Genomic DNA, 24939 nt, shown 5'->3' with positions numbered 1-24939 from the left:
CACTGCAAAAGATGAAAACATTCTGCCCATACTCTTTTCTGCTTTCTTATAGAAATGGCTATGGTCCAGTTGCAACATTTCCAAATCATACAGCAAATGGGGGTATTTTTGTTACCATAAAAGGTTAATGGAAGGGGTTTTCCAGGCAGGGTTGTAGCGCTAGTTCACGAGCACACAAATATGATATGGCTGTGATTTATCAATGAAAACATGCATATATGTTGTGTGTGACATTTTGATAAATCCTAGTAATGTGGCCCACGCACGCCAGTTTTTATTATGAAACGTATGCACTGTTGATAAATGAGGTCCATGGAGATTGATGTCGAATATATTTTTGTTGAAAACTTTATTGAAAGTTAGGCTTAAATCTGTTTTGCACAGTGTACGCCAAACAGTGTACGCTTGCATTGACTGCAGGGTAACAAGACAAGTAAAGCCTATGCATTCAAAAAAATCAGCATCACCACCATCTTCTGTATCTACTGCAACACCACACTGATAAAACACAACAGGCCAGTCATACTAGTGTAACCTCCTATGGCAGAGTCCCAAATGTCTCCCTATTCGCTATATAGTGCAGTACTTTTTACCAAGGCCCAAAGGTCTTTGGTCAAAAGTAGTTCCCTTTTGAAGTGAAATAGGGTGCTACTTAGGACAAAGTTAAATTAGGTGTCATTTAGAATGCAGTCTGTGGGTGCGCTAAAGCCTCTGCCAGGAGTTGTCACTGGGGTAGTGCAGTTGTCCTATAACCACAGGGTTGCTGGCTCATTTTGTCCCACAACAATGTGTACTGTGTGTAAAATCTCCCCAAATGTCAAGCAGTGACACATATGAAAGCCTTCATCTGTGTTTGTTTTCAGCAGAGTTTTAGTTTTTTTTTTTAAAGCTTCTAAGTCAAAGGCAAACGTATTCCTCGATGTGGGTATATAAGGTGTGTCTTGCTGTATATATTATTGTTTCTGTCGACGCGTATGATTGTTATTAGAAATGGTATGGGGTTGAAAAGGACTAATTATTAGACAACAAAAAGTGCCAATACTATAATCACATATAGACTTAAATGGACTAAATGCTACTAGCATATGCCAAGCAAAAGAGCAGTGAAAACAAAGTAAGGTACAAACAAGGAAATAACTCACTTTTGTCCATGAGGCATGCTAAAGTGTCTGATTTTTATTGAGCATTTGGCCACTTTGATGAGTTGGTTTTGATATTTCCTTGGAGAATTCACAACAATAGTTTAATGTATGTATTGACCCCAAGAGTGGATGCTTAATGGGGATCCAGAGAAATTAACCAAAGTGAGACTCGGAACTACCCACAAAACAGGAAAATTAATCCAGCCTGTTATGTTCTTTATGTAAGAGTTCTGTCAAGATATGGTGTTGCCCTTTGTGACTCTGTTCCTCTGTTTTCACAGTGAAGAAAGCCAAGCTGGATGGACCCCAAGGTACGTGTAGCTATTCAAAATATTGCCTAGTCAGACCATTACTCTGTTCCAGCTGGCTGATAGGTATTATTAGATAGGTACTGTTTGGCGTAGGACAGAGAATCTTCGACCAACCTTAACCTTTTCGATACTTCCTCAATTCCTGACGTGGAAGATAATCATCGTTTTCTAAACGTTCATGTCTAGTTGCCGGGGGTTTGTTGGAATTAAGAACATGCTCCATTATTAAATAAAATAAATGTTTTGCTCCTTGAAGTAGTCCAACGATGTGTACATTGCCATCTTGTCTATTTCAAATCTCCTCTCATTGATTGAGACAGGTGGGTGTCCACCCCAAAGTGCTGCATGTCATGATGACCCACCTGCGGACGAATAACAAGTGATGATGGCAGAAGCACTGTTTGAATCGGATATCGCGTTGAGTAAAGTTAATGGACATGAGTGGAAAACTATAACATTGAAGACTGGTGCAAAACGGGCTAAAGTTGTTAATGAAGATAGGCCTCGGTCTAATAATGCTTCATTCCTTGTTGGAATACATTTCATGGGTAAGGATGTGTTTTTGGGAGATCCTTTTGCAGTCAAGGAGATGGTGGAGGATGCACTGTGAAAGGTGGAGTCAATCAAAGTGACCAGGAGTGATAGGGTGTTGATGTATTGTATGTCCAGAAGAACAAAAGAAAAGTGCATTGTCTCTTGGAATTATTGGTGTGAAGTAGAACGCTTTGACCTTCAGAACAGGCCACCAGTAAAGGTGTCATCTCTGGTGTCGCGGTGGAAATGGAGGCTGAAAATCTAAAGTACCAGGAATAGTGGAGGCACATTGATTGAACCGTATGGTGAATGGAAGGAAAGTGGAAAGCCTACCGGTGTTATTGCTATTTGATGAAGAATATCCTCTAACACATGAAAAGCTGGTGTATATGAGATACGCAGTGAGAGCTTATGTGAACAGACCTTTGCAGTGTGTTAAATGTAAAGAGTTTGTCCAGACGGAATAAATATGTTGTGGAAGAGTCAGTAAATACACTGTGCCACAATTGTGGGAACCCAGTTCCCGAGTTCCAGGAGTGCCCTTTAAGGGTGAAGGAGATCAAAGTAGCAAGAATCTGGGTTATCCACCAGGTCTCCTATGCAGAAACAGTGCAAATTGCAGAACTAGCTAGTTCAAATGAGGAAGAAATGGCAATGGATACACAGCAGCCTGCAGAAAGTGTTGTTCATCAGTTGAGGGACCCTGAAGTACTGAATGTGAAGAAGCTGAATTTTGTTGCATTTATTGCACAGGTGATAAATTGTACAAGTAAAACTAAAAAGAAATTGAAGAAACTTGACATTATTGCAAATGCAGCAAAAACGTTTCTGGATCTCCAAGACTTTACTGCCGAAACATTGTGGGGAATATTGTCTGTACTTCCCTCAAGCCCCAAAGCCTGTAGGGATTGGAGCAGACACTTGAATCTGACTAAAGGGGTATGTTTCCCCATTTCCCTGTGTTTTTCTGGATTAAAATTCCCCAGTTTTCACCTCAAACAGTAGGTGGTAGCATGCACAATGTTTTTTCGGACCACCATAATGCCATAGAAGACATTCGCCTGTCTTGATCAATGAGAGAAGATTTGAAATAGACAAGATGACAGTGTATACATTTTTTGATTATTTCATGGAGCATTTTTATTTAATAACAGAGCATTTTCTAAATGCAAACAACAAACCCCTTGAAACTAGACATGGAAGTTTAGAATTGTCGGGAATTGAAGAAGTATCGTTAAGGTTGGTTGAAAAATTTCTCTGCTATACCAAACAGTACCTAACCTGTAACGTCTAATGGAGCATCTCATTAGCCCATTAAAATCTGCTAGCTAAGGTAAGTGTTGCTGAGAACCTAGAAATAGAATGGACAAAACATGCAGTCTTATAGGTACAGGAGTTTACCTGACCGTGTGAGGCTGTAACCCAAATTTAGACACATTTTATGAATGATTGAATTTATTAATAAAAAAGGGTCTAAGGGCATTCCATACCTTAAAACCTGTTAAGCCTACCCGCTACTTTTTTGAACATTCTGTTAAAAATCGCGCAACATTTCAGCGTCCTGCTACTCATGCCAGGAATATAGTATATGCATATGATTAGTATGTGTGGATAGAAAACACTCTCACGTTTCTAAAACTGGTTAAATCACGGCTGTGACTATAACAGAGCGTGTGTTTCATCGAAAAGCGCAAGAAAAACTGATCACTGAAAACTGGAAAAAATATCAATGCGCCACTTGCATGTATTGTTTAAGGGACACCAAATTAAATGGGGCTGAGATTGCAAGTCCTACAGCTTCCACACGATGTCGCCAGTCTTGTCAATTGCCTGCCCGTTGTTTCTTGGTCAAACGAGTTAGAGAGAGCCCATTCCTTCCGGTCTCCGACAGGAAGTTTTGGAAGAGAGATTTCCGAACATGATTTGAAGACTTGGAGCTATTGAATACACATCGCCCTGTGATCAATTTGATAGATTATTAACGTTTACTAATACCTAAAGTTGGATTACAAAAGTATTTCGAAGTGTTTTGTGAAAGTTTATCGTCGACTTTTTTAATTTAAAAAAATGACGTTGCGTTTTGAAACAGTGTTTTTTTCTGAATCACACAGTTTCCATAGATGGATATTTTGGGTATATATGGACCGATTTAATCGAAAAAAAGACCCAATAGTGATGTTTATGGGACATATAGGAGTGCCAACAAAGAAGCTCGTCAAAGGTAATGAATGTTTTATAATTTATTTCTGCTATTTGTGTAGCGCCGGCTACGCTAATTATTTTGTTTACGTCGCCTTCAGGTATTTTGGGGTGTTGCATGCTATCAGATAATAGCTTCTCATGCTTTCGCCGAAAAGCATTTTAATAATCTGACTTGTTGGCTAGATTCACGAGTGTAGCTTTAATTCAGTACCCTGCATGTGTGTTTTAATGAACGTTTGAGTTTTAACGAGTACTATTAGCATTTGGTGTAGTGCATTTGCATTTGCTGATGGCTAGATGAGACGTCTGCGTGTCGGGTGGGCTTAAGAGGGAACATTTTGACATTTGCTGTATGGTTAGTGAGAAAGTCCATATTGCAAATGTACGGTCCCTTACTAGACGTCCGAAAACGTTTGTAAAATTCGCGGTCGGCGTCGGGCCGTGCGGTAGGGCCGGACATACTGGGAAGTCATCAAACAAACTTTCTCGGACATTCGGTTTCCGTTTTATAAAATAATCAAATTTTGGTCATTTTTCCGCTGTCCCGGAAAATCCCACAAGAGGGCATAAGCAATCATATTGCAATTGTACAAAACATCACGAATCACGACGGGGCCTTATCTCCAAAACGTAAAATATTTCGAAGCCGAAACTTGGTGAGCGTAGGTTTGGCATAATGAGCAGTTGGCCCCGAACAAGATGGCGTCTAGGCCTCAACGGTTTTTGAGTTATGGCCATTTCTCTGGGATTAAAGGTCCAAAATGAAAATAGAGAAATTATTTTTCCACTTCACGTCAAAGTCAAGGAGCCTCCGGTGTCAGTAAAAAAAGAACCAGCCATTTATCTATCGTCATTTAAGAGAAATCGTACAATGACAAATTGGTGATGTTCAAAGATAGGTGTTTTTTTTTTTACAGTTACAGATCCAGTTGCAGGGTGTTCATACGAATCTTTTTAAAGTGTGCTGCGGAGCTCTGTGAGATTTCTGTGATTTTCTATGATTTTCTGAAATAACACACACTCACTAAACCCTCTGTAAATAACTCAGTTCTTAACGTAAAGACTTAAAACTCAGGATTCTGTAAAGGCATACCCCAATTAGGATATGTGTTGACTTTATAGCTTCCTGTGCCAACCGGAAGTGCCATAATTGGTGTCTCAGGGGCTGTTTCGAGGGGTTAAAAAAGTCAGATCTTTCCAAAACTTCATATGTGTGATTAGGCAACCCCCATGAACTGTAAATCAGTCATTTTTCCCATAAAATTTCAAAGGAAAACTAAATCACACACACACACCTTGGAAGGAGGGACCCATTTGGGTGCGTAGAGACATACACTGCCTGCATTAGTTAACCTTGTTGGAACTTTTAAAGAACCGTCAGAACTAGAGTTCCGAAACTTTAGAATCCTGTTCTAGACCTCAGGTCGATAGAGCGTGGTGAGTTACGTCGCTCTACAAGGTTCTCGGACCGAGAAACAGCCTCGTACATTTGCAATGACTTCAATTCATTTTTGCATCACGAAAATGACGACATTTAGAAATGTCCCAGAGTCGCAAGACTAGGTGCATTGCGACCGTCTCTCGGCCCATAGAGACGGACCCCAACGTTTCTGTCCGATAGCTCATTCAAGGACCCCGTAGCAAGTCATGGAAAAAAGTGAATTTTCAGCACCAATTAGGGTTTTGCTTGGACACCAAATGACCTATCGAGCCGAAACCTGGGATTCGGGGTCGCCTCAGCTAGGCCTACACATAACATCAGAATTGGACCCGCAGCTAGAACGTAACTACGTGTTTTATGTTTTTTTTATGGTTTGAACCGAAGGCGTTGTGAATTTTGGGCCAGCTCTGAAGTATGTGATAGTTGGCTACTAAATGAGTTGGAAAAAGTGGGTTTGGTGTCAGTTTGTATCAGTTTGGTGTCAGAATGATATCTAATTGACTGATGGACGGTGACTTGCTGGTGACTCTTGTCCATTTGCAATATGTTTAAACAGTGAGGTACCATCACCAAAGTGACATTCTGAAATCAACCCTAACGAGCGATTGAGATGAACCAGAATCACTGCCCAGCCATCCCGAGTTCATCGGGCCAGTCAATTTCACATTCCTGCAGGATTTTTATAGCATGACAAATTCGTGATGGTAAATGCCCATTGAACCATATTGCAAATGCATGTGCACTTGCAATATGATTCAACAGTGAAAAAACATCACCAAATGGACATGATGAAGTCAACACAACGAGTGATGGAAAGGAGCAACTATCACTGCCCGGCCATCCTGTGTTCATCAGGTCAGTCAATTTTGCATTCCTGCAGGATTTTTGAGCACGACAAATTCGTGATGGTAAATGCCCATTGAAACATATTGCAAATGCACGTGCATTTGCAATATGATTCTATAGTGAAAAAAACATCACCAAATGGACATGATGAAATCAACACAACGAGTGATGGAAAGGAACAACTATCACTGCCCGGCCATCCCGAGTTCATCTGGCCAGTCAATTTTGCATTTCTGAAGGATTTTTGAGCATGCCAAATTCATGATGGTAAATGCCCATTGAAACATATTGCAAATGCACGTGCATTTGCAATATGATTCTATAGTGAAAAAAACATCACCAAATGGACATGATGAAATCAACACAATGAGTGATGGAAAGGAACAACTATCACTGCCCAGCCATCCCGAGTTCATCAGGCCAGTCAATTTTGCATTTCTGCAGGATTTTTGAGCATGTCAAATTTCTTATGGCATTTGGCCCCAAAAAAAGGGACTTTTGACTTCCTATGAAATCATATTGCAAATGGACAAATCATATTCCTTATGCACAAGTTAAAAAAAATGATAATAACATTTTACAAAAGTATATTCATACAGTTCTTACACATGATTAATTGACATAAAATCGAAACAATTTCGAAAAACGGTCCAGATAGCACTTTTTTACGAGGGTGATACGTTTTTTAAAAAAAGTTCACATTTTCAACTTTTGACTTCCTATGAAATCATATTGCAAATGGACAAAACATATGCCTTATGCACAAGTAAAAAAATAATAATAATTATGATAATAAAATACGACTAAAGTATGTTGATACAGTTCTTATACGTGTGTAATTGACTGAAAATTCGAAAGAATTTCAAAAAACAGTCCAGAAAGCACTTTAAGTGTGTGTGAAGTTTTTTATAAAATGTAGCTATTTTTGACTTTTGACTTTTGACTTCCTATGAAATCATATTACAAATGGACAAAACATATTCCTTGTGTGCAAGTACAGTTTAAAAAAAATATATGATAATAAAATTGGACAAAAGTATATCCATACAGTTCTTACACATGTGTAATTGACAAAAAAATCGAAAGAATTTCGAAAAACGGTCCACAAAGCACTTTTTTGGGGGGTGATGAGTATCACCCCCAAAAAAGACAGACAGAAAAGTATATTTCTCTTTTCTGTCTGGATAACGCATAGATGGTGGACAAACTATTCCTAGTATTTACGGAATGTCTGTCTCTTACCAACTGAATACCGTTGTGAATGGAACTTGGGCTTTTAAATGATTTATATTATAAAATAAAATAAGCATGTTTTTTTCAATTACCTTGTCGATTGATGACCAACCAAGAACACTGCGCATGACTGCAACAAGAACCATATCACCAACTTAAACCAATCCTTGTGTAACGGTCTGAGTGTAGTGGGTGAGGAGTCAGGCGCAGGAAGCAGAGAGTTCAGGGGAGTGCTATCTTAATGCACTGAGAAACACTGAACATAAGCCAACCCTCACAAAAACACAGGGCGTACTGAACAAACAAATGCCCCAAACAAGGGGGACTTAAACTGTCCAGGGAAAACCCACAAAATTGGAAAACACAAAACCCATAGACGTGCACACAAGTACCCCAAACAGACGATCACAATAATTAATCCCGCACAAGGAACCCTGCGGGCCGGCTGACTAATAAAGCCTTACTACCTAACTCAAAACAGGTGCACACAATCAACACATAAGGAGGGGGAGGAAATCATCAGTAGCAGCTAGTAGGCCGGCGACGACGACCGCCGAGCGCAAGGGGAGTGTCCTTCGGTCGGAGTCGTGACACCTTGCTGCTTTATTCTGTGCATTCTGCAGTCTCCTAACTTCACTTCATGATGCTTTTCCCCAGACCACCGAACAGTAGTTCACCTGACTCTCAATTATTGCTTGTGTTATTTGCTGAATAATTTTTCCTGGTAAATATTTAGCTATCCTTCTGATTATGCATGCTGTTTTAATAATTGTTTTTTTTACATAGATTAGTTATTTGAGATGACCATGATAAACAGTTGTCTAGCTGCTCTCCCAATAATTTGGTTTCTGCCACTTCCTCAATTTGTACTCCTCCCATACTTAATTGTTTCCCATGCTGTTTTGGCCTTTTCCTAGTTGAACAGACCAACATAACTTTGGTTTTCTTGGTGTTTAAAACAAGTTTGTTTTGGCAACCCCACTTCCTGATATTCTTCAAATCTCCTTGTTAAGTCTGCTGTACCTGTTGAACCGATTGTCTTGCTGCATAAATTGTAGTATCATCTGCAAATATAGTAGATTGAGTTTCAACAAAGGCATAAGGAAGGTCGTTGGTATATATTAAATAAAGAAGTGGCCCAAGGCAGCTGCCCTGCGGTATTCCACAGTTTAACACATTAGGGGAAGAAAATGAACCATTGATATAGGCGGACTGTTTCCTGTCAGTTAGATAGGACTGTACCCAATTCAATGCTACCTCCTTAAAACCATAATGCATTAATTTAGTAAATTATTTCATGATCCACTAAATCAAATGCTGCACTGAAATCTAAAAATAGTACACCTTACAAATTTGCCATTATCCATAGCATTGAGCCACTGGTCATAAGTCATAAGCATGCTGATTGGCTGTAATCAGATCATTCTTTTCCATGTACTCCCACATTTGTCTACTCACAATTACCCTCCAATATCTTACTGAGTGTAAGGTGTAAACGGTTCTGAATGAAGAAGTGCTGTTTGCATTGCTATGAAATCCAGTTTTAAGATGCTAACCCCCTACCCAAATCGAACATTAATATGAATGGAAATGTTTTGTTCCAACTTTGCACGCAAGCACATGTTTCCTCTACTTCCCATCTGGGGAAGCATGGTGCCCATAATGCGAGGCTGATTAGCTAGACAAACTGGTGTGAACAAACAGGTGTACAAGGGTGTGAAACAAACGGGTGTGCATGTGAAGTGAGAAGACAGCATGCAATCCATGTTTGGTTTTGATTTCAGTAGGCTGAGGTCGCATCTAAAAACGGACTTCATAATTTCCTGTTCACTGCTCGGCAATGCAAATGGCTCCTCACCAATCAGAACCGTCTACAAATTATGGCTGTAGTTTCGGACGTGGGACATATGCTTCTAGCAAGTACAGTCATTGGACCATGACTTACAGTATCTTGCAAGCTGTCACAATGGAATGCCCTTAGACCACATCTTTTTAATAAATTAAATAAAGCATAAAAGTGTCTAAATTTGGGCTACTGCGGCTATAACTAGGACCTGGTCAGGTCATGTGATCAGAAAAATGTCCTGGCCCTATCGATACATAGACTGGTCCTACATCTGTAGGTGATTTTGCAACTACGGATACTTTCGGCTTGTCTTATTCTTTAAAAAAATGTTAGTTAAATATTTATTTGTATTATAATCATTGTATAATCCCAGCCAATATCAGTTTTTGGTTCCAGATTAAATTAACAAAGTATTTCTGTTGCTGAAAGTATGATATTTAACAAACAAAACCCCCTTCTGTCATTACCATCAGATCATACAAACATCAATTTTTGTTTAAAACTGAATCAAAACCACAATGGGTTGTGATTTTATTATTTATTTAACCTTTATTTAGCTAGGCAAGTCAGTTAAAACAAATTCTTATTTACAAATGAAGGCCTACACCGGCCAAACATGGACGGTGCTGGGCCAATTGTGCGCTGCCCTATGGGACTCCAAATCACGACCGGTTGTCATACAACCAGGGTGTTTGTAGTGATGCCTCTGGCACTGAGATGCAGTGCCTTAGACTGCTGCGCTACATGTACATTTTACCTCAATCAATCACCCCAACTACCTCGTACCCCAGTACAGTACACTGACTCGTTACCGGTACTCCTTGTATATAACATGTATATAGCCTCATTATTGTTATTTTGTTTTACTTTTTTCTTATCTACTTGTTAATTTTCTTTATTTTTATCTGCATTGTTGGGAAGGCGCTCATAAGTAAGCATTTCATGGTAAATTCTACACTTGTTGTATTCGGCGCATGTGACAAATAACATTTTGATTGTTTGGTTTATCTATCTATAGGATTTGGCACTACTGGAATTTTTTTATTTTTAATATCCATATTGCATAACTATGTCCGTTTGCTGCCTGTGCTTGAATACCTACATTGAGGCTACCATAACCATTACAACAAGTTACTGCATTGTTTATGTATTTATCATTTTTAACTAGTTATATTGAGGACATGTAAGTGCTTTACACTTGAAGAAGACAGGAGTGTGATATTTAATGTGTAAATATCTATTTAAAAAAAAAAGTGTAGATTGTGGTGGTAGGATAATTACAGGATAATGATAAATTGCCATAAATGTTAAAAATAACTTTGGAAATAGGTTTTTACAATATACCATAAAGACGGTAAAATATTATGTGATGAGCAGTATTGAGAAGGCAAAAGTTTATATGGTTGGGAATTGCCAGGGACCTCATGATATGATATTACCACACAGGTGCAAATGCGATATGTATGGTGATTTTGTTGCAGTCAACTAGCGTAAAATAATATTTTCAATATTGTCTAAAATAATATTGCGAATGTCTAATATCCCAATATGTAACTGTATTGATTTCCCCCATCACTACTACTTCTCAAATCCTTGTTCTCCACTGTCACTTCCCAGGTCTTATGTGACTTGATGTGTAAAATGTTGAAAAAGCACTATAATGGATCACTTTGTTCAGTGTGATGGTAATGAAGCAAAACTATGAAAACTATTCTGTAGAAAATAATATATTTAGTGCTTATGCACATATATTTGCCTCTTTTTTTCTCATCAGGTACATTAAATATGTAAGAATTATCAAAATGTTTAATACATAGCTGAAGTTCAAAAGTCAGGGTGTGAGACAACTGCATTGTCAAAGTAAAACAGTCCAATCCAGAAATGAAATGCTCAAGGAAATAAAAAACAACAACATATATTTGAAGAAAAAACACAGACTTAAAAAGCCGGTAGTTGCCCCTGTATATTTCAGAAACTTTTCGGACTGTAGTTCTTAAAACGGTACCAGACGAACGGCGGTCTCGAGGTCAGGCCAGGCAGGGGTTCAGCAACCAAATCCGAGTCCAAACAGTACAAGGGGATAGGCAGTCTTGAAGACAGAACAGCCAGAGTGGGTTCGGAGTCAGGACAGGCAAGGGTCGAAACCAGGAGGACTAAGAAACAAGAGAGACAGGGAAAAAATGTGAGCAAGGGAATTTTTTGGGGGGATACCGTGTGTGTGTGACCCTTTGCTATAAGACTCAAAATTGAGCTCGGGTGCATGCTGTTTCCATTGATCATCATTTGAGTCCACCTGTGGTAAATTCAAGATTCTCTGGTCTGATGAAACCAATATGAATGAATGCCAAGCGTCCCGTCTGGGGGAAACCTGGCACCCTCCCTACGGTGAAGCATGGTGGTGGCAGCATCATGCTGTGGGGATGTTTTTTAGCAGCAGGTATTTTGGTATTTGGTATTTTATTAGGATCCCCATTAGCTGTTGCAAAATCAGCAGCTACTCTTCCTGGGGTCCACACAAAACATAATACAGAATGACATTATGCAGAACATCATTAGACAAGAACAGCTCAAGGAGAGAACTACATACATTTTTAAAAAGGCACACGTAGCCTACATATCAATTCATACACACAAACTATAGGTCAAATAGGGGAGAGGCGTTGTGCCACGAGGTGTTGCTTTATCTGTCTTTTGAAACCAGGTTTGCTGTTTATTTGAGCAATATGAGATTGAAGGAAGTTCCATGCAATAAGGGCTCTACAGTGCCTTGCGAAAGTATTCGGCCCCCTTGAACTTTGCGACCTTTTGCCACATTTCAGGCTTCAAACATAAAGATATAAAACTGTATTTTTTTGTGAAGAATCAACGACAAGTGGGACACAATCATGAAGTGGAACGACATTTATTGGATATTTCAAACTTTTTTAACAAATCAAAAACGGAAAAATTGGGCGTGCAAAATTATTCAGCCCTTTCAGTGCAGCTTTCAGTGCAGCAAACTCTCTCCAGAAGTTCAGTGAGGATCTCTGAATTATCCAATGTTGACCTAAATGACTAATGATGATAAATACAATCCATCTGTGTGTAATCAAGTCTCCGTATAAATGCACCTGCACTGTGATAGTCTCAGAGGTCCGTTAAAAGCGCAGAGAGCATCATGAAGAACAAGGAACACACCAGGAAGGTCCGAGATACTGTTGTGAAGAAGTTTAAAGTTTAAAGAAGTTTAAAGATCTACAGCTGAGGTGGGAGACTCTGTCCATAGGACAACAATCAGTCGTATATTGCACAAATCTGGCCTTTATGGAAGAGTGGCAAGAAGAAAGCCATTTCTTAAAGATATCCATAAAAAGTGTCGTTTAAAGTTTGCCACAAGCCACCTGGGAGACACTCCAAACATGTGGAAGAAGGTGCTCTGGTCAGATGAAACCAAAATGGAACTTTTTGGCAACAATGCAAAACGTTATGTTTGGCGTAAAAGCAACACAGCTCATCACCCTGAACACACCATCCCCACTGTCAAACGTGGTGGTGGCAGCATCATGGTTTGGGCCTGCTTTTCTTCAGCAGGGACAGGGAAGATGGTTAAAATTGATGGGAAGATGGATGGAGCCAAATACAGGACCATTCTGGAAGAAGTCTCTCCTCAACTCTTAGCCAAGAGAGACTGGCATGCATAGAATTTATATCAGCCCTCTGATTACAATTAAGAGCATAACGTGCCACTCTGTTCTGGGCCAGACTGGGCTAGACTCCTCCCCATCTTTGCAACCATTGAATATATATATATGTTTTGCCCATGACAATTTACAATTTAAGGTAACGGCAAGTAAATTATTCTCCTCAACGTGTTCAACAGCCACACCATTCATTAGCAGATTCAGCTGAGGTCTAGCACTTAAGGAATGATTTGTACCAAATACAATGCTCTTAGTTTTAGAGATGTTCAGGACTAGTTTATTACTGGCCACCCATTCCAAAACAGACTGCAACTCTTTGTTAAGGGATTCAGTGACTTCATTAGCTGTGGTTACTGACACATATATGGTTGAATCATCAGCATACATGGACACATGCTTTGTTTAATGCCAGTGGCAGGTCATTGGTGAAAAGAGTAGAGGGCGTAGAGAGCTGCCCTGCGGTACACCATACTTTACATGTTTGACTTTAGAGACGCAACTATAAAAAAAAAATCTATGACTTCTATTAGATGGCTCTGAATCCACAATATGGCAGAGGTTGAAAAGCCATAGCGCTTAAGTTTTTTCAACATCTGGTTATGGTGAATAATATCAACGGCTGCACTGAAATTCAACAGTACAGCTCCCACAATCTTCTTCTTATCAATTTACTTAAACTAATCATCAGTCATTTGTGTCAGTGCAGTACATGTTGAATGCCCTTCTTTATAAGCATGCTGAAAGTCTGTTGTTAATTTGTTTACAGAGAAATAGCATTGTATTTGGTCAAACACGATTTTTTCCAACAGTTCGCTAAGAGCTGGCAGCAAGCTTATTGGTCTGCTGTTAGAACCAGTAAAGGCCACTTTTACCACTCTTGGGTAGCGGAATTACTTTGGCTTCCCTCCAGGCCTGAGGACAAAGACTTTCCTCTAGGCTCAGATTAAAAATATGACAGATAGGAGTGGCTATAGAGTCAGCCACCATTCTCAGTAGCTTTTCATCTAAGTTGTCAATGCCAGAAGGTTTGTCGTTATTGATTGTTAACAATAATACTTCCACATCTCCCACACTAACTGTACAAAATTAAAACTTGCACTGCTTTTCTTTCATTATTTGTTTTTTTTATGCATGAATATATTTACTCCCTGTTTGTTGGCATTTCCTGCCTAAGTTGGTCTACTTCAATTAACTAATCATTAAATTATTGGCAACATCAAATAGTTTTGATGAATAAGCCATCTGATTCGATGAAAGATGGAGTTGAATTTGTGTCTCTACCCATAATTTCATTTAAAGTACTCAAGTTTTTCCATCATTCTTAATATCATTGTTATTGGCTTCATAATAAAGTTTCTTATTTTTGTTTAGTCACATAATTTCTCAATTTGCAGTAAGCCAGTCAGACATACAGCCAGACTTATTAGCCACTCCTTTTGCTCTTTCAACCATAGTTTTTCAATTCCTCATCAAACCATGGAGCCTTAACAGTTCTAACAGTCAGTTTCTTAACAGGTGCATGTTTATCAATAATTGGAAGAAGCAATTTCATAAATTCATCAAGTGCAGCGTTTGGATGCTCCTCATTAATTACATCAGACCTACAAATATTTTTAACATCATCCACATCAGTCACAGCAAAATATTTTGTATGATCTCTTATACACTATTTTAGACCCAGCTGTTGGAACTTTGGCTTTCCTGGATATAGCCACTATATTGTGATCACTGCATCCATTGGGTACGGATATAGCTTTAGCTCAAAGTTGTACAGCATTAGTAAAAATGTGATCGAAACATGTGGATGATCTTGTTCCTGTTGTGTTAACACCCTGGTAGGTTGATTTAATAACCGTTACAGTAAGGAGCTGACATCTTGATGAAAACCAGTCAATATTCAGGTCTCCAAGAAAGTAGACCTCTTTACATCACATAGACTATCAAGCATTTCACACATAAACTCAGCATAAAATGAAACGATCCTGTCTTTCAAAGATAATTTGTAAAAATCCAAATAACTTCACAGATCTTCATTGTAAAGGGCTTAAACACTGTTTCCCATGCTTGTTCAAGGAACAATGAAACAATTAATCAACATGCACCTGTGGATGTCTATGTATATACTGTACTCTATATCATCTACTGCATCTTTATGTAATACATGTATCATTAGCCACTTTAAACTATGCCACTTTGTTTACATACTCATCTCATATGTATATACTGTACTCGATACCATCTACTGCATCTTGCCTATGCCGTTCTGTACCATCACTCATTCACATATCTTTATGTACATATTCTTTATCCCTTTACACTTGTGTGTATAAGGTAGTAGTTTTGGAATTGTTAGTTAGATTACTCGTTGGTTACTACTGCATTGTCGGAACTAGAAGCACAAGCATTTCGCTACACTCGCAATAACATCTGCTAACCATGTGTATGTGACAAATAAAATTTGATTTGATTTGAAATTAATTATCTTAGTGAGTCTCAGAAATGGCTAATATATGAATGTTATCTGATGTTAGCAAGTTATTGATTTCATTTACCTTATTTATCAGGCTACATATATTAATATGGGCTATTTTCAGCCCTTTCCAGGGTAGCTTATCAGAGATAGACATAATATTGAGAAGATCAGACAAAGCAAGAGAAGAAAAAAAATACATTCAGCAGTCCATTAATAAATTGGTGTGTCTGTGCTGTGGGGTTGAGGCTACGAACCCATAGGCTTGGCTCTCTCATCCCTTCCAGGCTTCTGGGGGATGGTGGACAATGAGCCTGTTGTAGTGGATGTTCGCAATTTCCCCACGCGCTCTGGCAGCTTTCATGGCTGGGATCAGTTTTTCCTCTTCTGGCACACAGCTTCAGGAAAGTCCTCATTTAGGAAGATATATGTTCCTCTCAAGTTCTTGGTTCTTTCCAGAACAGCTACCTTGTCCTTGAACCTCAGGAACTTGATCACTATGGGCCTGGGCAGATCACCTGGGCCGGTGGTTGGTTTTCCAGTCCTGTGGGCGCGCTCCACCTCAATGTTCCTGTTGTCCATCTTCAATTTCTCAGATCATTTCCCTCACTTTGTCCTCAGACTCCATCCAGGTCTCGTGCAGATTCTGCAATTCCGTCCACGGCCAGGTTGTTTTTGCCTTGATTGTCCCTCAAGAGAGTCTGATTTATATGTCATTGTTATCATGGGTTCACACACAGAACTGATGTCCTCTCTCAGTGACTTACAGATTGCTGTCATCTTGCCGTTCTCCTGTTTTAACTCATCGAGCTGACCCTGGGAGAACTGCACACTGTTCTTCAGGACCTGGACCTCTCTGGTCAGTTCGTCCATTCTTTTATTAGTAGAATCCACAAGTATTTGGACAAAACACTTGGAACTATTTTCTTGTTGTTGTAACAACTGCTTTATAGGTCCTTTTTGTTTAAAAGATCCTTCACGTGTGATGGAGAGACACCACTAGCACTGTCCTCAACGGTACTCCCGCCGGCTTTGGTCTTTGTCATGGTAGCTAGCAATGTATTTTAGGCTGTTACTCCTCACAGTTCCAGACAGGGCAGGTCACGGGGAAAATTGAAAACAACAAACAGCAGGGATCTAGACCGCCACAAACCTTGGACAATCCGTGGTCCCAGCCACAATGGCTAACATCGTCACGGGCTGTGTTCAAGAACACCTCGCTAGCTTTATGTCCAGCTAGCTAGCAGCTAGGCTAGCTGCAACGCCAAATAGCTCCTCAGAACCGTCCTTGGTCGGCAGGATCACTGGAAAGCAGGATCCAACATAAGAAGCTAGGTAGCTACCAAGAACTTTCCAATATACTTTTAATCGCCAAACTTTCCAAACAAACAAAACTGAGCTCTTCCTCATTCCAGTTACTAGTCAGGATTGAGGGAAAGATGAACGGAGCAAAGTACAGAGAGATCCTTGATTAAAACCTGCTCCAGAGCTCTCAGGGCCTCAGACTGGGGCGAATGTTCACCTTCCAACAGGACAACGACCCTAAGCACACAGCCAAGACAGCACAGGAGTGGCAATCGGGACAAGTCTCTGAATGTCCTTGAGTGGCCCAGCCAGATCCCGGACTTGAACCCGATCGAACATCTCTGGAGAGCCCTGAAAATAGCTGTGCAGCGACGCTGCCCCTTGTAGCGTCATACCCAAGAAGACTTGAGGCTCTAATCGGTGCCAAAGTTGCTTCAACAAAGTACTGAGTAAAGGGTCTGAATACTTATGTAAATGTGACATTTCAGTTTTTTATTTTGTAAATTTGCACAAATTTCTATAACCCTATTTTTGCTTTGTCATAATGGGGTATTGTCTGTAGATTGAGGGGGGAAAACAATTGTAATACATTTTTGAACAAGGCTGTAACGTAACAAAATGTGGAAAAAGTCAAGGGGTCTGAATACTTTCCAAATGCTCTGTATGTAACCACACAGACTTGGATGAAACACCTCATCCGAGTCTGTGTGGTTCCTCCTTCTGAAAATAATATGTGGTACATTTTTCTTGTCCTAATAGGGCTATTATATTGTCTTATAGTAGCAATGGTTTGTAGGGCCTGTGGGTTCATTCCACCAGAGGTATGGCTACCTCTCGGGCACTGTTTAAAGAGATTTGCGAAACTGCATGTTGGGCCACTCCTCATACATTTGAGGTTTTACAGACTAGACATCACTGCACTTCTTTGGCGCATTTTGTCCTCCGTGTCGGAGCCTCTGATGGGTGATGCTGTTGGGACGACCCTGGCTTTGAAGAGCGTCTGCAATATGGGAGTTGGCCATTTCCCCATATGTGATACATCTGGGGAAAAAGTATTTGAAAGAGAACTTAAGGTTACTTTTGTAAGCCCGGTTCTCTGATAATATGAGTGCGCATTTCCCTGCTCGCAAGAGCACAAGGAATAGAGGCATGCTTGAGAATGACCAGACGACTGACAAGTGCGCCTTACAAAGAGGAAAGGCATCACCTCTTTCGCCATTCGATCTGTCAGTCTCCGACAGACGTTGCATGATTGGTTCTTCGTGTAGTGATTCACCTGGAGTGAATCCCCATATGTGGTACAGTACCAGTCAAAAGTTTGGACACACCGACTCATTCAAAGGTTTTTCTTTATTTTCACTATTTTCTACGTTGTAGAATAATCAGAACGATTAAATAACACATGTAGTAACCAAAAAAGCATTAAACTAATAAACAAATATATTTGAGATTCTACAAAGGAGCCACCATTTGCCTTGACAGCTTTGCACACTCTTGGCATTCTCTCAATGCCAAGCTTCATGAGGAATGCTTTCCAACAGTCTTGAAGGAGTTCCCACATATGCTGAGCACTTGTTGGATGCTTTTCCTTCACTCTGCGGTCCAACTCATCCGAAACCATCTCAATTGGGTTGAGGTTGGTGATTGTGGAGGCCAGGTCATCTGATGCAGCACTCCATCACTCTCCTTCTTGGTCAAATAGCCATTACACAGCCTGGAGGTGTGTTGGGTCATTGTCCTGTTAAAATAACAAATGATAGTCCCGCAAACCAGATGGGATTGCGTATCGCTGCAGAATGCTGTCGTAGCCATGCTGGTTAAGTGTGCCTTGCATTCTAAACAAATCACAGACAGTGTCACCAGCAAAGCACCATCACACCTCCTCCTCCTTGCTTCATGGTGGGAACCACACATGCAGAGATCATCTGTCCACCTACTCTGCGTCTCACAAAGACACAGCGGTTGGAACCAAAAATCTCACATTTTGACTCATCAGACCAAATGGCTAGATTTCCACCATTCTAATGTCCATTGCTCGTGTTTCTTGGCCCAAGCAAATCTTTTCCTTTTAGTAGTGTTTTTTTTTGCAGCAATTCCACCATGAAGGCCTGATTCACGCAGTCTCTTCTGAACAGTTGATGTTGAGATGTGTCAGTTACTTGAACTCTGAAGCATTTACCAAATAGGGCTATCTTCTGTATACCACCCCTACCTTGTCACAACACAACTAATTGGTTTAAACGCATTCAAAGTCAAGAAATTCCACAAATTAACTTTTAACAAGGCACACCTGTTAATTGAAATGCATTCCATTCCACCTCTTGAAGCTGGTTGAGAGAATTCCAAGAGTGTGCAAAGCTGTCATCAAGGCAAAGGATGGCTACTTTGAAGAGTCTCATAAAAATATTAAATAAAATATAATATATTTTTGTTTACTACATGATTCCATATGTGTTATTTCATAGTTTTGATGTCTTCATTATTATTATACAATGTAGAAAATAATAAAACATTTAGAAAATGAGTAGGTGGGTTCAAGCTTTTGACTGGAACTGTGCATTTCAGAGAACCGGGGTTGTGAAAGTAACTTTGTTTTTTTCTTTCTCCCTCACATAGAAGTTCAGTTCTTTCTCTCTCTCTCTCCTCCTCACAGAGAAGTTCAACACGTACTTGACCCTGAAGGTGCAGAATGTGAAGAGCACCACCATCGCTGTCCGGGGCAGCATGCCCAGTTGGGAGCAGGACTTCATGTTGTGAGTCCTATCCTTCTCTATCACTCCGTCACCCTCTCGTCACCATTCTCTCCATCTGTCTCTCCTTTTATTTTTTACTCATTCACCCCTCTAATTACATTTCCTCTTTCATCTCATCTCTCTTTATCCTCCATCTACCTCCTTTTCCCTTCTATTGCTCCCTCATCCATCCTTTCTCCCTTGGTACCTCGATCACTCCCTCCCTCTCCACATTGGCTTCCTCCCAGCCCCTCTCTCCACTCCTCCTTGTCCTCTTCCTTCCAAAGTGCACCTTGATCTCTTACTTACTTCCTTTTACTTTCTTCTCCTACCGTTCCCTCATCTTCGCTCATCTTTCTCTTCCTCTTCTTTCATATAACCTTCTCCTTGGGGACGTTTCCATTTTCAGACTTGAACGGGGCACTTAGTAACAGCCAGTGTGCTAATCAGTGAGTGTGGATGGTGTGTAGTGCAAGCCAGAGGGTCTGCACTAGTTTGACTGGTGTGTAGTCGGCTAATGAGTGTATACTAGCTTGACCGGTGTGTATTATGCAAGTAAAGGTGTACTACATTAGTTTGACTAATGTGAAGTGTGCCAGTGAGTAGGGCTGGGAATTGCCAGGGAACTCTCGATACGATATCACGGTACTTAGGTGCTGATACGATATGGGTTACGGTTCTTACGATTCTTTGAATTCTATATGTATTAATTATTGATACTGCGATTTGATGTTCCAAACATATTGCTCACGATATGTCTGCCGCAGAGAGACGAGTGAGAGCAAGAGAAAATGGTTTTTGATTAGTCAGGTTAAATAAAGGAGCTGAAACATGTTGGCTCACTATTTAAAAATGATGGAGAACAAGCTATAGGATGAAAAATATTGGACTTTTCACGCATGTACAGCCAGGTAACTTACGCTGTCTACAGTAGCAAATATTTTACAAATCGAAACTTGGAGTCTAATGTCGATATAATATCGGCCCAAAATAATATTGCGATATGCAACTGTATACACGTTTTCCCCCCCATCACTACCAATAAGTAGTAGCTTGTCTGGTGTGTAGTGTGCCAGTAAGTGTATTAGTTTGTCTGGTGTGTATTTTTTTATTTAACTAGGCAAGTTGGTTAAGAACAAATTCTTATTTTCAATGACGGCCTAGGAACAGTGGGTTAACTGCCTCTTCAGGGGCAGAACAACAGATTTGTACCTTGTCAGTTCGGGAATTTGAACTTGCAACCTTCCGGTTCTAGCTCTAGTGGTTAGAGCCCAACGCTCTAACCACTAGGCTACCCTGCCACCCCATTGTGCTCGCTGGTGGGTTATGAAACGTGTAGCATGTAGGCTGGCTGACTGCAGATTAGTGTCCGTTGTGGTGTGGTTGCACCACGGAAAGTGTTATGTAAGACTCATATCCCTTTGTCATGGCTCCCAGTCCCTACCCTCAGTTACGGACACTAATCAAAATGGCACTTAAAAGTCACTACCCAGACTGGAAATCCCGCCAAACTCTTTAAAAAAAATTCAACGTTCCCACTCTTTCCCTCCAGGCGCTGAATACAATCTCCACCTCCCTCCCTTTACTCTCTAGATGGCACTTCTCTCTCTTACATACACCCACACATATATACAGTTACACACACTTTCATGCTTTGTCTTCCGTTCCCTGCTCTCTTGTTCTCGCTCACTTTCTTGTCCCCCCATATGTCTCTGTTTAATAACTCCCTGTTGTCTTGTAAAGGCTGTTTGCTAGATTCCTCCCAGGCTCTCTCGTATAGAGACATGTTTTATTTTTGTTACCATCAGACCCATAAGTAATTAGTGTGAACAAAGCGGTGTACCAGGTGTGTCTGTCTGTCTGGCCCGGCTCCACGAGGGGGCAAAAAGGGGCTCCGTTTTTGTTTTGTGTCCCTATTACAACATTTGCCAAAAAGTTCAAATGATTGAGTAACAGATTAGCGCAAAATCTGTATCTCCGCTGTGTCAGTACAATGTATGGAGCGCACCGTGGTGTGTGTAGGGGAACTATGGTAAGCCACTGAGGTTGTTAGGTATGACTCCTTTGGGTTTCCTTAAAAAGCGGGAAAAAACGCTCATCTGAAAATAATGTGATACGCCTTTGCCTGTAATATTTATGAGAGTGGGGTCAAGTTTACCTTTGAAGCTGCTTCTATATCAACTCTGCCCCACCACTCCAGAGTAGCTTCTTAGCTAGCTGTAAAATGAGTAAGTGTTATTAGCCTTAGCCTATTTAGCTAATTTAAACAGGCAAATCTGCCACTGCCATGATGGATATCAAAAATGGAGAGCGATGAGCAGCAGCAGCAGCATCAAACTGCTGAGCTCCAGCTAGCACCGCATGCAGAGGCTACGCACCCTTCCACAAGCGCCGCTCGGATAATGGCTCCAGAACCCCTCCACCTCCGACTGTTGCTGGCGATCTTGGAACAGAGAACCCTGCCCAGGTTAGCATAGAATCATACCCTAGCTGCAGGTTTTCTGTCCAAAACCTTTAATTTAATAGCAACTGGTTTGTAGGAAGAGAGTGGCTGGAATACTCGATTACTGCAGATCTGTCATTTTTTTCCCCCATGTAGAAAGTTCTGTGTTGTGTCCAATGCTAACGCAGACAAGGCCTTCACCCAAGCTGGGTATTCTAACTTGAAGCATGCTATTGATCGTACCAAAGGATTCGGTTGGCATGCATCAAGTAAAGAGCATTTGAAATGCACTGCACTGTGGGGAAAAAAACAAGTTCGAAGTGCTATGGGAACATCAGTTTTAACACTTGTTAATGATGGGCAGCTGGAGAGAAATCACATGTTTGTTGGCAATTGTAGACATCATTGAATTCCTTGTTTCAAACCAGTAACCACTGACGGGGATATTGGACTTGATAGAGTCGAGGGGAGGGGGGGCAATGGACTTTTTCTGTCTATAATGGATTATACTCTCTGAAAAGACAAGGAAATTGCCATGGTGTTTAGCACCATACCCCACAATGCCACGTACATGTCACACGATATTCAACATGAGATCGTAGGGCTCATGAGTGGGTCGTCCACAGTTACATGCAAAAACTAATTTTTCACTTTGACAAACGTGTTCAGTCAGCACAGAAGAAGCATGCTACACCAAAGTAAATCTCAACTAATCCAATTGGTATTTGAGTTGGAGAATGGAATGATTGATTTCGGGGAGAATGGAATGATTGATTACTTAGAAAGTTCCTCAGAGCATCAAGGAGGCTGCAACTCTTCTGAAAAGGTAAGAAACAATCTAGCTGGTTGGTTTTGATCAGAATCTTGGTGGTATAGCCTGTGGCATCATTTCCTCCAAAAAATATAGGGTATGGAACGGCAAAATGTACTTTCTTAGCCAGCATATGTTTTCAACGGCCTTGCTTTAATATGTAGGGTGCTGTCCATGGTGCTGATAGAGTGCAGAGGAGATTTCGTGCCAACCTGTTACTTGGTCAAAAGCACTCAATGGTGTTGGCATTTGAAATGTTATGTTTCTTGTGGTATAGCGTGATACTGTATAAGCATAATTCAATATAATTCCAATACAGGAACCCATTCAAGAACCCAAACGCCCCTGGGTATAAATACATAGGTCTGTTTCATCATAGAAATGGATACTTTCCACAATGGTTTTCTTGGTAGCCTATTGGTTTTCATGGTTGTAGATGGAACACGTTTTGGAAACGTGTTTATGGTATGCTGGCATTGCATAATTGATTACGTGGGTCGAATTTATTCCACAGAAGTGTATTGTGCCATATCACAACCTGTTGCTGTATTCATTAGCGGCTTGGATTTCCATGTTTGAAGTGGGCCTTTTGGCCTATTTGTTTGGCAAGACAGCTGTGCATGGCTGTAGTAGGCTGTAGGCTATTTGGATATCCATTTGTCTTTTGTTTACTGCGTTTGTTTGCTGTTAATGTAACTAGCCTAAATCTAGATTGTTTCATGCCTTTATCCATCTGATATTTAGTTTACGAGGACTACTATTTGGTACCTCTGTTCTGTTAGCATTCATTCAGTCGCAGTTGTCGGTATTCTAAGGCAAGCTTCTATCCAGTATTTGTTTTTTCATGCATTAATAACTAGGCTACTACTTTCAGCATTTACTTAGCATTATTTTGGTAAGGCAGCTGTGTGGGCGGCTGCATTCACATAGGGTAATTCACCTGTTATAAACAGATTTCGCACCAACCTGCCACTTCAAAAGCCCTCAATTAATGGTTGGGGTCTGCATTTGAACTTTGTTTATTGTGGTGTAGTGTGATATAAGAAGAATTTAATATACAGTGGGGAGAACAAGTATTTGATACACTGCCGATTTTGCAGGTTTTCCTACTTACAAAGCATGTAGAGGTCTGTAATTTTTTATCATAGGTACACTTCAACTGTGAGAGACGGAATCTAAAACAAAAATCCAGAAAATCACATTGTATGATTTTTAAGTAATTCATTTGCATTTTATTGCATGACATAATTATTTGATCACCTACCAACCAGTAAGAATTCCAGCTCACACAGACCTGTTAGTTTTTCTTTAAGAACCCTCCTGTTCTCCACTCATTACCTGTATTAACTGCACCTGTTTGAACTCGTTACCTGTATAAAAGAAACCTGTCCACACACTCAATCAAATAGACTCCAACCTCTCCACAATGGCCAAAACCAGACAGCTGTGTAAGGACATCAGGGATAAAATTGTAGACCTGCACAGGGCTGGGATGGGCTACAGGACAAAAGGCAAGCAGCTTGGTGAGAAGGCGCAATTATTAGAAAATGGATGAAGTTCAAGATGACGGTCAATCACCCTCGGTCTGGGGCTCCATGCAAGATATCACCTCGTGGGGCATCAATGATCATGAGGAAGGTGAGGGATCAGCCCAGAACTACACGGCAGGACCTGGTCAATGACCTGAAGAGAGCTGGGACCACAGTCTCAAAGAAAACCATTAGTAACACACAACGCCGTCATGGATTAAAATCCTGCAGTGCACGCAAGGTCCCCCTGCTCAAGCCAGTGCATGTTCAGGCCCGTCTGAAGTTTGCCAATGACCGTCTGGATGATCCAGAGGAAGAATGGGAGAAGGTCGTGTGGTCTGATGAGACCAAAAAATAGAGCTTTTTGGTCTAAACTCCACTCGCCGTGGTTGGAGGATGAAGAAGGATGAGTAC

At 40.5% G+C, this 24939-nt stretch overlaps 1 protein-coding gene across 1 annotated transcript in view; it reads left to right on the top strand.

Annotated features, from left to right (window-relative positions):
- The window catches only part of LOC112246888 (protein unc-13 homolog A-like), a 101497-nt gene that overhangs the window by 15857 nt on the left and 60701 nt on the right, over positions 1–24939 (top strand). The window contains exons 2-3 of the mRNA XM_042308347.1: positions 1424–1453; positions 19664–19763. Of these exons, the coding sequence (XP_042164281.1) occupies positions 1424–1453; positions 19664–19763 (130 nt within the window). The remainder of the gene's footprint in view (positions 1–1423; positions 1454–19663; positions 19764–24939) is intronic.

This window comes from Oncorhynchus tshawytscha, linkage group LG28 (assembly GCF_018296145.1).
Source record: "Oncorhynchus tshawytscha isolate Ot180627B linkage group LG28, Otsh_v2.0, whole genome shotgun sequence".
Lineage (NCBI taxonomy): Eukaryota > Metazoa > Chordata > Actinopteri > Salmoniformes > Salmonidae > Oncorhynchus > Oncorhynchus tshawytscha.
The sequence above is the reverse complement of the archived record's forward strand: the minus strand, read 5'-3'. Positions and strand labels throughout refer to the sequence as shown.